Raw genomic sequence first — 13,811 nt, 5'->3', positions numbered from 1 at the left:
TCAGGCCATACGCCAGTGGAGGCAGTAAGGAGAGGAGGTGTAGAATGTGAATTAACAAGATCTTACATTCACGTTAAAACAGTCTGTATAGACTGCTTATGTATCTGTAGTCCATATCTTTATTCCACATCATCAGATCCTTTCTCCAAAGCAAAAAAACAATTTGTGTGGATTGAATTTGTCCTTCACTTCTCTAACTTCATCCCCATGATTCCCCTTCTCTCCTCCAGCTATGCCCTCTCCTGTGAGATTGAAGCAGCAGCCGATGCCAGCACCACTTCCCCCAAGCCTCGGAAGAGCATGGTGAAGAGACTCAGCCTGTGAGTGCCCCCCAGGGGTTCGCTCTCCCTTTGAGTAAAACTGAAGTCTTAGAGTGGCACACCAGGCCTCTAGGGTCAGCAGTATCTGTCCCACCCTGCCTGTTTCTCCCCTGTCTAGATGGCCTTATCTTTTTGCCTGCTTATTCTGCTTTTTGCATTTCAGCTACCAATACCTCCCAGAGCATGTAGGCATATTCATTTTTATTTACTTTTTGTTTGGGGGGGATTTTGAACTCAGGGCCTCACACTTGCTTGGCTTGCTTACTTGGAGGATACTCTTTATCATTGGAGCCACAACTCCAGCTATGTTTTGCTGGTTAATTGGGGATACAGTCTCTCAGACTTCTCTGCCAAGGCTAGCTTTGAACTGCTGTTCTCTGGATCCCAACCGCCTAAATTACTGGGATTATAGGTGTGAGACATAGGACCTTGACTTTCACTTGCCTCTCCTGTTAACAACACTCTTCCTCACATAGCTACATGGCTCACTCCTCATTTTCTTCAGACATTTGTGGAAATGCTAGCTTTTTGGTGAGCCTATCCCACAAACCCAATTTAATATTATAACCTGCCCCACCCTACCTGCCTTTGGTGCACCTCTTCTCCATCTTTCAATTTCTCTATCATATTTACCTCCATCTGTCATCATCCTGCATGTTGAATGTATCTGTTTAAAGTATGAACCCCAAGAAACTAGGTCTACTTTTTATTTGCCATTCTATCCCTAAAACCTAGAGTGGTGCCTCACACATAGAAGATATGCATACATATTAATTGAATTAGTAAATTGAGTGCTCAGGTTGTTCTAAGAACAATGTATCAATTTCCTTCTTTCTTCCTGCCCCCCCTCTTTGTTTCTTTCTTTCCTTTCTTTTTGTATGTGTGGGCTAGTCCTCTGGTTGTTGTCGCTGAGCATTTTTGCTCAAGGCTAGCTCACTACCATTTGAGCCACAGTTCCATTTTCACCTTTTTGGTGGTTAATTGGAATAAGAGTCTCACAAACCTTCTCCCTGGGCTGGCTTTGAACCATGATCCTCACATCTCAGCTTCCTGAATAGTTAGGATTATAGGCATGAGCCATCAACACCTAGCCAATAGGTGTTTTTTTTTTTTTTTGGTCTAATCTACATTATGACCTAAGATACAGTTCTTACTATTATATCCACTTTATAGAAAGGAAAGTGAAGTAGAGCATTTTTTCATATGTCTATTGGCCATTCTCATTTCCTCGTCAGAGAAGTTTCTTTGTAAGTCTTTAGCCCACTTGATGAGGGGGCTATTGGTTCTTTGCAGTTTTGTTTTGGAAGAAGGTAATTTTTTTAGTTCTGCATATATTTTAGAGATGAGGCCTTTGTCTGTTGAATGTCCGGTAAAGATCTTCTCCCAGTCTGTGGGCTCTACATCACTGGCCATAAAGGAAATGCAAATCAAAACAACATTGAGATTCCATCTCACCCCAGCAAGAATGTCATATATCAAGAAAACTAATAATAACAATTGTTGGAGGGGATGTGCCCAAAAGGGAACCCTACTTCATTGTTGGTGGGAATATAAACTGGTTCAGCCACTCTGGCAAGCAGTATGGAGATTCCTCAGAAGGCTCAATATAGAACTACCCTATGACCCAGCAGCCCCACTGTTGGGTATCTATCCAAAAGCCCACAAACAAAATCACAGTAATGCCACCAGCACAACAATGTTCATCGCAGCACAATTTGTCATAGCGAGAAGCTGGAACCAACCCAGATGCCCCTCCATAGATGAATGGATCAGGAAAATGTGGTACATTTACACAATGGAATTTTATGCCTCTATCAGAAAGAATGACATTGTTCCATTTGTAAGGAAATGGAAGGACTTGGAAAAAGTTATACTAAGTGAAGTGAGCCAGACCCAAAGAAACATGGACTCTATGGCCTCCCTTATTGGGAATAATTAGTACAGGTTTAGGCAAGCCATAGCAGAGCATCACAAGGCCCAATAGCTATACCCTTAGAAACACATAAGATGATGCTAAGTGAAATGAACTCCATGTTATGGAAACAAGTGATATATCACAGTTGTAACTACTTTCAACGTCCTATGTGTATGTGTAGTTTCTATTATTGATGATGTTTTGTATCACCTTCCTATGTTTGTACCTACACTATCTCTGTAATCTTATCTGAGTATATTGAAAACCGTGCTTCCTGGTATTGGAAGTAGGAAATTCAAAGGGAATACCAAATTCGAGAGACACAGGGTAAAAAAAGAGAAATAACTACAAAAGCAATACTTGCAAAACTCTTTGGTGTAAGCGAACTGAACACCTGGTGGGGGGGGAGGGAAAGGGGGGGAGGGAGGGGGGCATGAGGGACAAGGCAACAAACAGTACAAGAAATGTATCCAATGCCCAACGTATGATACTGTAACCTCTCTGTACGTCAGTTTGATAATAAAAATTTGAGAAAAAAAAAGAAAGGAAAGTGAAGTATATCGAGAGTAAAATAATATTCCAGCAACAGGCAAAGCTCAATCCATATCTAAGATTTATTAGCTCCAGAGCCAAGCTTATGACTTCCTTATCATAGTCTCTTGGAAAATTACATTCTGATGGAAGAAAGGAAGGAAATATGTAATAGGACTTAAAGAAGAGGATGGAGAGGCAGAGAGAGGAGGAAGGGCGATAACATCCCAACTCAACCAGTGGCGTGAACTTCTGCTTTGTCATCTGTGAGGCAGGATGCCATGTTTCTCAGATCTGGGCATCCATGGAGTCTTATCAGTTCTGGAAGATGCCCAGTCATAGTATATTCAGATGTGGTCCTTCTTGTATTCTGTCCATGGCTTCTAGAACTCCCCTTACAAACATAAGAGACTTCTTGCTTTCTCCTATCTTTTAACCTCAGATGTCTTTGTCTTTTGGTGCTGATTTCTGAGGACTTTTCTCAAGATCTATTCATGATTTTTATGATGCCAGTTAATGCTTTTTCTCTTCAACAATAGTCTAATCCTTCCCCTGAGTTTTTAATTCTGTATCTCTTTCACTTAGAAGTGAATCATTTATCAAATTATCTTGTTCTTTTTTCAGACTGTCTTGCTCTGAACTCTGTAATTTCTTCTTTTATTATTTTAATTCATGTTGATTTTATTGTGTGGCCCATGATAGTCTTGAAAATATTTGTTGAATGAATCAGTGAATGAATGGTTAGTTTCTTTTTGACAGTTATTATATCAGAAGTTCTCAGCTGTCTGCTGTGGGTTATTTTCTTGTGTATATTTTGTAATTTTGTATTGTGAGCTCATTCCCCCATCCCCACCCCAGGGCTTCTGTACAACCTTGCTAAAAGTGTATTCCTTCAAAAAGATTCCTCCCTCCCCTTTTTCCCTTCTTTTTTTCACATCCAGTTCTCCCAGAATGTTACTGGCCTGGGGCCTGGAATGCTCTTTCTTTATGCCTCACTCTTTTGAATGCTGTGCTGGGATTCTCAACCAGGCAGGGAACAAATCAAGAGTGAGGCATAGGCCAGGCTCACACACCACTTTAAGAGAGACATTTTCTTTCCATCCACATTCAGGTTGAGTCATGTAGCCCTTTCCTGTGCTAAAAGGAAGAGTTTTTCTAGCCTATCTCTATTAAGTCCTTTCAGAGTCCTGGCTGTGTGTATGAAAGGGGTTGTGGTTGTAATTGCCTACCTTTCATAAACAAAAGCCCTCATTTTTAAGTCCTTTGTTGATGTGTTAGATGATCAGTGCACACTGTACAAATGTGTAAAAAAATTACACCACCCCTCATTAACATGTGCATTCAACATATTCATTAATTATAAAGATATGTGAGTATGCTAAGATTTGCACCACCCCCCACTTGCCAACCAGAGCAGCTGCAGACATAGCTCAGACATATTTATGGTTTTCAGTTCCGTTTTCATTGAAGGTCATAGGTATTTCCCTTACTATCTTGCAAGCTAAGCTGAAAGGAATTTTTAATATTTCTTACCTAATTGTTTCATAGAGGAGGGGTTTGGGTTATTGTAGTTCACCAGATGGTTGAAAGCAGAAGTCTCCTTCCTTGGATTTTTATCCAAACTATGACAAAGCCTCATGAAGTCCATATTATGATTGGAAGTGACAGAGATGTGGTATTTTGATTCTAAGAGTGTATTTTATAGATTCTTAAAAGATGGAGGACCAAACTGGGCGCTGGTGGTGGCTCATCTAGCTACTCAGGAGGCTGAGATCTGAGGCTCACAGTTCAAAGAAAGTCCAGAGAGGAAAGCCCATGAGACTCTTCTCTTCAGTTAACCACCAAAAAGCTGGAAATGGTGCTGTGGCTCAAAGTGGTAGAGCACTAACCTTGAGCACAAAAGCTCAGGGCCAGTGCTTAGTACCTGAGTTCAAGCCCTCAGACTGGCATAAAACAAAACAAAAGATGGAGGACTAGTTGTCTAGAAAGATCGTAGATTAATCAGCAAAACAATCTGTATTTTTTGACTTTGCAAATAACCTATTGGGACCAGACATTTACTATTATTTGCAAGAAATCTCATAGCAAACATTTTTCTGTCACACTGGCAATAGGGTATGCTAGATTGAAAGAAGGGTTTAAGTGGCAGGATTGCTTCCCTGTGGACTCCAGATTTCTAACAGGCCATCTGCTTGGTGCTCTGTTTCCCACAGACTGTTTCTGGGCTCTGACATTATCACTAACAGCACTCCCACCAAAGAGCAGCCCAAGTGCACAGCCAGCGGGAGCTCCGGTGAGAGCATGGACTCTGTCAGTGTCTCCTCCTGCGAGTCGAACCACTCAGAGGCAGAGGAGGGTTCCATCACTCCCATGGACACTCCAGATGAGCCTCAGAAGAAGGTATGTACTTGACCTTTCCTGTTGTCCTGCTACAGGCTCCTCACCATGTCTTTGTACCTGAGAGCTGGGCATTGGTGATTCATACCTGTCATCCTAGCTACTCAGGAGGCTGAGATCAGAAGATCATGATTCAGAGCCAGCCTAGGCAATCTGTGTGACTCCCATCTCCAATGAATCAGGGAAATGATGGATTGGAGGTGTGACTTAGGTGATAGAGTGCTAGTTGTGAGCCAGAAAGCTGAGCAAGAATATGACACCCTGAGTTCAAGCCTTCGTACTGGCACACAGACACACACACGAAAAAAGACTAAAGTCTGGGGGACTACTCCTTATGGATACTGGTGTATAAGCAGTAAGCAGATTACTTTATTCATTTGACTTAAAAATATTCTATGCCCACAGCTAAAGGCACTGAATGATCCTGACATGTAATGTGAGTATACTTCATTTAGGAAGTGCAGGGTTAGCTTAAGAAGGTACAAAAAAGTAGGAAGAGAGGAAAATAAATCCTTTTTTTTTTTCATCTCAGGCCTTGCCTTAGTCAAGATTTTACTACAACAATATTGCATAGCCAATTGCTCTAAGCTTTGTAATGTTAAATAACTCTCATATTCTAAGGAGTTGGCTGATTTGAGCCAGCCTTGACCCTAGAACACTTTTAGTAGGAGACAGATCCACCTATCCCTTGCTCTTTTTGGAGTAATAGGCTGCTCAGAGACTGCTCTTTGATGCTAAGACAAATGAAGAAGGAGGCAAGCCCAACTTGGAAAACACATGTTAAGTCTCTGCTTGGTTTGTATAGACCCACATTCCCTTGGCTAAAGCAGCGCTGTCCTAGGGATTGAACACAGGGTACAACTTGAGCTATAACCCCAGTCCTTCCGTTTTTTTTTTCCTTGGTAGTACTGGAGTTTTCACTCAGGACTTTGTGCTAGCTAGGCAGGCACTCTGCCACTTAAGCCATACCTCTAACCTTTTTTGCCCCTCAGGTTCTTGCAATAGGGTCTCCCATTTTCTCTGGGGCTTGTCTAAACTGCAATCTTCCCATTTACACTTCCCACCATAGCTGGGATGACAGATGTGCCTCTACCATGTCCAGCTCTTCCTGTTGAGGTAGTTTCATTTGCCTGGAACCCATGTTGCTGAGGACAGGTGTGTGCTACCACATGCAGGGATTTGTTGAGATGGAGTATTGTTAATTTTTTGCCTGGGCTGGGATCAAATCATAATCCTCCTATTTCTTCCTCTGGGGTAGCAGGGATCACAAACATGAGCCATTCACTCAGCCTCCTTATTCAAAGCCTTCTTATCAAAATATGATAACCTTTTACAACCTCATGAAGTTCATTTTATGGTGAGAAGCGATAGGAGTGTGGTGGTAGCATTTTGAACTGGCCAAGGTGATTCATATTTGACCCAACAATATTGCACACCAATATTATGTGGCCAGATCCCACATAAATAAATGAAGCAATGAAATCCACTCTATTTTAAGTGGAGGAACTGTGAAGTAAATCACAGGGCAAAGGGCTTAGACACAGGGGTAGGGTGAAGAATTGATGATACAATCTGCCATGTATAAAACAAACAAGTTATGAGAACTGATAACAGAATTCTCAGAGTTTCTGTTTTCAATGGCTATGTAAATAAATAAAAGAAAACAAAATATCAGCTTTAATCTTGTATGCACATCTCCCTTGGTCTGTTGGTCAAGGAGCTTGGATCAGAGAGGTCAGATTACTATGACTAGAGCTTTTACTATTTGGGGGAGATTTTTGGCATCTGAAGTTGCTGTTTATGACTGCTGGCCTCTTAGCTTGTGTTTTGGCCCATGAAGTAAAATTCTGGTAACTGATCCACTACTTTGTTCAAACTTACTTGTCTGCATGGAAATTTGTATGCTGCCTTTCATGTTGTTACCAGCAGCAATGGCAATCTGGAAACCCTCAAGTGACTGTCACAAAGTTGCCAGTCCAGGATGGGAGTCCTGTTCAGGTAGATTCCCACCTTACTGCATTGAATACAGGGGCTGTGGTCCTTCATACTTCCCAATCTGGAAGGGAAAGCTCTGCAAACTCCCAATGACTGACCATTCATTCGAAGGCCATGTCTTCTGAGCCAGGAATATAATCATTCTTTTTGTTTGACAGAAGTGTTGGGTCAAAGTCTAGAGTGAAGACTCAGTTCACTTTCTGGCAGGTCCTGATGCTTCTTTAGGCCTATAATCTGATGGTACATGTTGTCTGAAAGTGATTGTGGAGGTATTGCCTGTGTCGTTGAAGGATTTTCATCCTTGTCTGGGAAGCAGATGGAATCACATTCACTAGGTGGTACAGGGAAAGAACTATGCATAAATTTAGATGATCTGTTTAAAAAAAAAACATGTAGATCCAGGATGGAGGTGGTGGTATGGTGTTTGCCTGGTATGCACAAGGCTCTGAGCTCAATTCTTAGCACCACAGAAAAGTGTCTTTTAATCCATGCAGTGTGCTGTTGTTTGCCTTTCCCTTTGTTGTTTTCATCTAACTCATACAACTCATCACAACCTTTTCTCAGAATCATGAGTTTTATTGCATGGTTGGTATACATACACAAGGATCCTTAGCTGCAGAGCCCCTATACATACCTGGGAAGGCCCACAGTTCCCTTGCCCTGGGACCGTGTGTTGATCATCTGACAGGCTTCCACAAGTTCTTTCCATTGGCTGAACTGTGAAATCAGTCTCTCTCTCTCTCTCTCTCTCTCTCTCTCTCTCTCTCTCTCTCTCTCTCTCTCTCTCTCTCTCACTTTTTATTTTGCCAGTCCTGGGCCTTGGACTCAGGGCCTAGGCACTATCCCTGGCTTCTTTTTGCTCAAGGCTAGCACTCTGCCACTTGAGTCACAGCGCCACTTCTGGCCGTTTTTTATATGTTTGGTGCTGGGGAATCGAACCCAGGGCTTCATGTATACAAGACGAGCACTCTTGCCACTAGGCCATATTCCCAGCCCCGTCAATCTCTTTCAAAGTCAAATGTAATTAGCATTCTTCTTTCTTTATGTGGTGGACCCTTATTTCTAAACATTTTTTTTCATAATTATCTCTGGCTAAAAAATTCTTCATAGGCACTTGGGGGCTCACCCCAAATTGTTTAGGTTTCTTATAGCTCAGGCATCCTCAAAACTTGATCTTAAGTATAAATATTAAAATCATGGGTACCTAACTAAGGAAAAATTATGTAGAAGACTGAAGTTAAAAAATTTTACCCAACAATTAGAAAATGGATATACATATATACATACATAATATTATGGTAGAGATGTAATAGATGCCCACATATTAAAATTATCTATCATTTTTTGTGGTATTTGAACAATCTTATGGTAGAATTTAATGTATAGTTGTGCCATAGGAAAGAAGATTTAAATATAGGCCCCATTTTATTTAGAACGCAGATTGTTAGAAAACTAAACTTTTGTATCCTATTTCAGCAGGACAGACAAATATGAAAGAAATTAGTGTTATTTATTTTAAATGACCTCCAGAGAACATTATAGGGCTAATATGGTATATTTTTAGTTAAACTCACCTCCCATCCCCACCCCCCACCCCGCCTAAATTTACAATTGCCTACAATAAGGTTTCAACTTAATGATTGTTTTTGGGTAATATTACTCCTAGTATGTTTAAAATCATCTTTTTCTGGCAACTGATATTGCATGTATGATAAATACACCTTATTCCTCAATTGCCTTCATATAGAACATGAAAACATTCATACTTGGCTTAGCAGCAAATGTGGAAAGTGGCAGAGCCACTCCAAGGTTGTGTTATTCTGGGCAAGTGATTTGATTTCTCTGAGTCTTACTCTCCTTATTGTTATAATTCTCTGCGTTTTCTTTGTAAGTCAGTTGTGGAATTTAAATGAGAGCAGACACTGGAAAGCTCAGACCACAGTGTCATGGTGTGAAACATAGCATGGCATATTAGGTTAGTGTCACAGTGGAGTGAGGCTTGGTTACATGCTTGCCCTGATGGAGTTGGGGAGCTGGAGCTCTCATCATGGCCTCACTGCCACTGGATATGTAAACTTGGGTCCCCAAGGTTCCCTCTGGGTCCCAGGCTCCCTGGTTTGAGAGCAAATGGGACCAGTCATCTCTAGGTCTTTCCCAGCACCAGTTCCACACAGAGCTGTATCATCTGTGGCCTTATTTTAGAGATTTCTAAAAAAAATACAGACGTTTCTTTCCTACTACAAATTCTGACTGTGATGTGGAGTCAATATAGAATGATTGCTGTGGCCATGTTGAAAATCACTGGCAGTTAAGATTGAGAAGCTGTGATTAGGCTTTCCTGTAGCCCAGTAAGCAGATTCCTTCGGTTAGGATATGCTGCCCTCTGCTGGTTAACTTCCAGAAGACTAGCTAAAAATGAAGATGGGAAACGTGTCTCCTATATCCACCAGGAACACAGTACATGTGGGCTGGTGGGGAGGAAAGAAAGGAGGTGGATTTATCTCAGTACTACTGCTGCTATGGCAGTTGCAGAGCATGTTGTCTCAGGTTCTAATTCTTGTGTTTTCTTCTCAATGTGCTTACTCATTCAGCTCTCTGAGTCCTCCTCCTCATGTTCTTCCATCCATTCCATGGACACAAATTCCTCAGGGATGTCGTCCTTAATGAACCCTCTGTCCTCCCCTCCATCCTGTAACAACAACCCGAAAATCCACAAGCGCTCCGTCTCTGTGACATCCATTACCTCCACAGTGCTGCCTCCTGTTTACAACCAGCAGAATGATGACACCTGCATCATCCGCATCAGCATAGAAGACAACAATGGCAACATGTACAAGAGCATTATGGTAAGAAGCCAGGCCTGGCCCCGCAGAGCCTCTCTGCAGACTGTCTCAGCATTGGTCGGCTCTTCTGACTGGCACTTCGCATGTGTATGGGGTTATCACGTCTGAGTGCATAATAGGCGAACCTGCACAATTACCCCCCTCTCCCTTTGGGTTAATAGTGCATTTTTCCTAAAAATATATTCACCAACAGGACTTCTAGGATATCACTTTTACATCTCAAAAATTGCTAAAATATATTCATACACATCAGTGTGCCCTTGTCTAAATGATGAACATGGGCGACCAGAGACCTGCCTTCTAGGGAAGATACTGCAGCGGCTCCCCTTTCCAGAGGGTTCCTTGCAAGTGGATTTATGTCTGATGAATGCGCATCCTTGTTAGTGAAATCCTTGCTGGAAACATGAGTGTTCATGCAAGTTAAACCTGTTATTGATATTTTTCCCCCGGAATTTTTGGAGTGAGAGGAGTAGTATTTTAGATCCTTGCTGGGTTGTTTGCTGAGTGCTGTTGCTTTGTGTGTAGTACATAGTGACAAGCTAGCTACACACAGGAGGAGAGTTTGGAAAGGGAGGATTTTGATGCTTTTTCATATAGCTGCATATATATATATATATGTATGCCTCTTCATGAGTCAGTATTTATGAAATTAGAGATTTTTGCTGTTTTTTTTTTATCAAGGACATTTCAAAGCGAAACTGGCTTGACTCTTGGCTTTGTTCTTTTACTGTGAGCGCAGGAGATTGGAGGTGAAATGAAACTGCTATAGTTGGATGCTCCTGCACTGTTTGAGCTCAGGTGCCAGCGGTTATATTCACCAGTGTTGTTTCAACAAGAATTGCAAATGTCAACGCAAAGAAAAAGTCAGAGAGCACCTCAGTACTCTTTTGATCTCTGGGATCACCTCAAAGATCTTGAGAGAATCGGGTATGGTGGCACACACCCGTAATCAAAGCTGCTTGGGAGGCGAGGCAGAAAGATTCAAGCCCAAAGCCAGCCTGGGCAAAGCTAGCTAGAGACCCCATCTCAAAAGTGAACTAAATGTACAAGGGCTAAGGGCACAGATCAAGTGATAGTATGCCTGCATAGCAAACAAGAGGCTCTGATTTCAGGTCCCAGTCCTGGGGGGGGGGGGGGTGAGGACAGGCCTCGGGTGCTGGGACCATAAATTACCTGTTGAGACCAGCCGGCCTAGAGGACTTGCCTTAAGACTTGCTCATGTGCCCTAGGCCATGTTGTTCCATAGGAAGTAGGAAAAACCACTTTCACCCTAATCTCCTCAGTGGCTGTAGAAAGTCCTCTGATCCACAGATCCATCAGTCTTTCCCCATGGCATTTCTCTCCATTGTGTCCTTCACACTGCCAGACTCCCTAGATCCTTTAAATTGTGACTATTCATCACAGGCCTCATTCACTACTGTGCCATTCAGAACAACAGACCCTAGACACAGGGCATTTGAAATGGAGATGGCCCAAACTAACATGCGCTCTGAGTGTGAAATATGCACCAGAGTTTGAAGCCTTGGTACAAAGCAAGTAAGCTATCTCATTAATAATTTTAATGTTGATTATCTGCAGACAATATTTTTTATGTATTAGGTTAAATAAAACATATGAATAAAACTAATTTTGCTCGCTAAAACCTTTTTACATAGAGCTGCTAGAATTTAAAGTTGGAGTTGTGGCTCCTTACGTATGTGTTGGGCAGGATGCTAACTGAGCTATTAACATACTATAGCCATTAGTTCTCTGTAGGTTTTTTTGTTTTGTTTTGTTTTATTTTGTTTTTATTTTTGGCCAGTCCTGGGGCTTGGACTTAGGGCCTGAGCACTGTCCCTGGCTTCTTTTTGCTCAAGGCTAGCTAGCACTCTACCACTTGAGTCACAGCACCACTTCTGGCTTTTTGTGTTTATGTGGTGCTGAGGAATCGAACCCAGGGCTTCATGCATGCTAGGCAAGCACTCTATCACTAAGCCATATTCCCAGCCCCTCTGTAGTTTTTATGGAACAAAGTAATAAAAATTCAGGGAAGGCCTTTGTCCATCCTCATTTTGTAGCCCGACTTTCCCTTTAAATGGGAGGTCTGAATTGTTAACATGAGCCCACCTCAGTTTAGCAATCTTACCTCTGAGTGGTTTTCTTTCTCCTTTAGTTTTGTACTGTGACTCTAGCTTGACACAGTTTGGGGAGAATTTCCTCTAGACTATTAAAAAACATCTTCCTTCTAGAGTTTTGGGTGAATCTGTTTTTTTCCTCTTATTTAGATAATGCCAGATGTCTTGGTAATAGATGAATAAAGTCTTTACTGCTTACAAGGACCCTGTTGTAATGTATGTTGTTTTTGAATTATAAACACCAGCTTGCCCTGATCACAGGGAAACATCTAGGCACTGCCATCTTCAGACTCACAGCGAGAGTTTCTTGGAAGAATTGAACTCTGAATGTGTATATGTGTATGTATGTTTATGTATGTTTGTGTATTGGTGTGCTTTGTGTGCTCTGTGTGTGTGTGTGTGTGTGTATGCCTGCACATGTGCACATCTCTGCAGTCCTCTCACTTCATGAGAACAGCTTGTGTTTTGAGAATAATCTGAGCTTTCATTAGTTTCTTTCACATTTAATGAAACCACGCAAGGTACAGCACTTACAGCAGCTGTCATAATGTGTCGCCCCAAGCCCCATCCCTATAGTTGGCTATACAGAGATAGGAAGGAGAGAAAGTCAGACTTGGGGATAAGGTGAAACTTTGCTTGTGCTTTCAAAATGCTTAGAAGCTGGTATATTGAAGCACAATGTAATACAGTATAGGAACAGAAAACAGATTGGAAATGTTCTATTCCTTATTTTAATACTTGTATACTTCTGGGTAACCATCACCCCAAATCTAGATAAAAAGGCATTTCATCCCCCTCAACCTCCCTCTGCCCCTTCCAGCCAGTTTTCCTTAATCTTGAGGTTAGTTTTCCCATGCCACACAGGAGTTTTTCCTAGTTTTGAAACACTGACTCCATTAGTATACAACCTCAGCATCTGTTTTTCTTGCTCAACATGAGGTTTTTGAGATTTATCCACAATGTTATATGTGGGCAGTTCTTTTTTTTCATGCATTTTTATGATTATCATAAAGGTGACCTACAGAGGGGTTACATTTACATAAGTTTGGTGAAGAGTATATTTCTTTTTTTTTCTTTTTTTTTTTTGCTAGTCCTGGGGCTTGGACTCAGGGTCTGAGCACTGTCCCTGGCTTCTTTTTGCTCAAGGCTAGCACTCTACCACTTGAGCCACAGTGCTACTTCCGGCTTTTTCTATATATGTGGTGCTAAGGAATTGAACCCAGGGCTTCATGTATAGGAGGCAAGCACTCTTGCCACTAGGCCATATTCCCAGCCCGAGTATATTTCTTTTTGAACAATGTTGCTCCTCCCTTTCTCTCTCACAGTCTTTCCCTCCCACCTCCACCCAAAAGTTGTATAGTTCGTTTTCAATATAGTTTCTAGTGAATACCACTGCTGCATTTGTTCACCCTTTGTCCTTTCACTTCTGTCTCCCCACTTACCCTCCCCAAACAGATAAATACACAAACAAGACAAAAGAAAAGAAACAGGAACAAAAAAATCCTCTTGTTTCTATTTCTGAGCTAATTTCAATAACTATTATTTTATATGGTCAGATGCACATAGGCACTGTGCTCCTCTCCCACAAATGTCCTTTGGTCTCACTGTGTGTGAATACCTAGAGACCTCTACCACCACAACCATGTTCCTTGCTGCATTATGTATGATAGACAAGATATAGAATCAGTCTAGATGC

General features: G+C 41.7%; 1 protein-coding gene across 1 annotated transcript in view; it reads left to right on the top strand.

The window, feature by feature from the left end:
* Window positions 1-13,811, top strand: part of Rgl1 (ral guanine nucleotide dissociation stimulator like 1) — a 125,178-nt gene that overhangs the window by 104,254 nt on the left and 7,113 nt on the right. The window contains exons 14-16 of the mRNA XM_048356966.1: window positions 231-320; window positions 4,980-5,166; window positions 9,750-10,004. Of these exons, the coding sequence (XP_048212923.1) occupies window positions 231-320; window positions 4,980-5,166; window positions 9,750-10,004 (532 nt within the window). The remainder of the gene's footprint in view (window positions 1-230; window positions 321-4,979; window positions 5,167-9,749; window positions 10,005-13,811) is intronic.

The sequence above is a fragment of the Perognathus longimembris genome, chromosome 11 (genome assembly GCF_023159225.1).
Source record: "Perognathus longimembris pacificus isolate PPM17 chromosome 11, ASM2315922v1, whole genome shotgun sequence".
NCBI lineage: Eukaryota > Metazoa > Chordata > Mammalia > Rodentia > Heteromyidae > Perognathus > Perognathus longimembris.
This window is presented reverse-complemented; position numbering and strand designations above follow the sequence as displayed.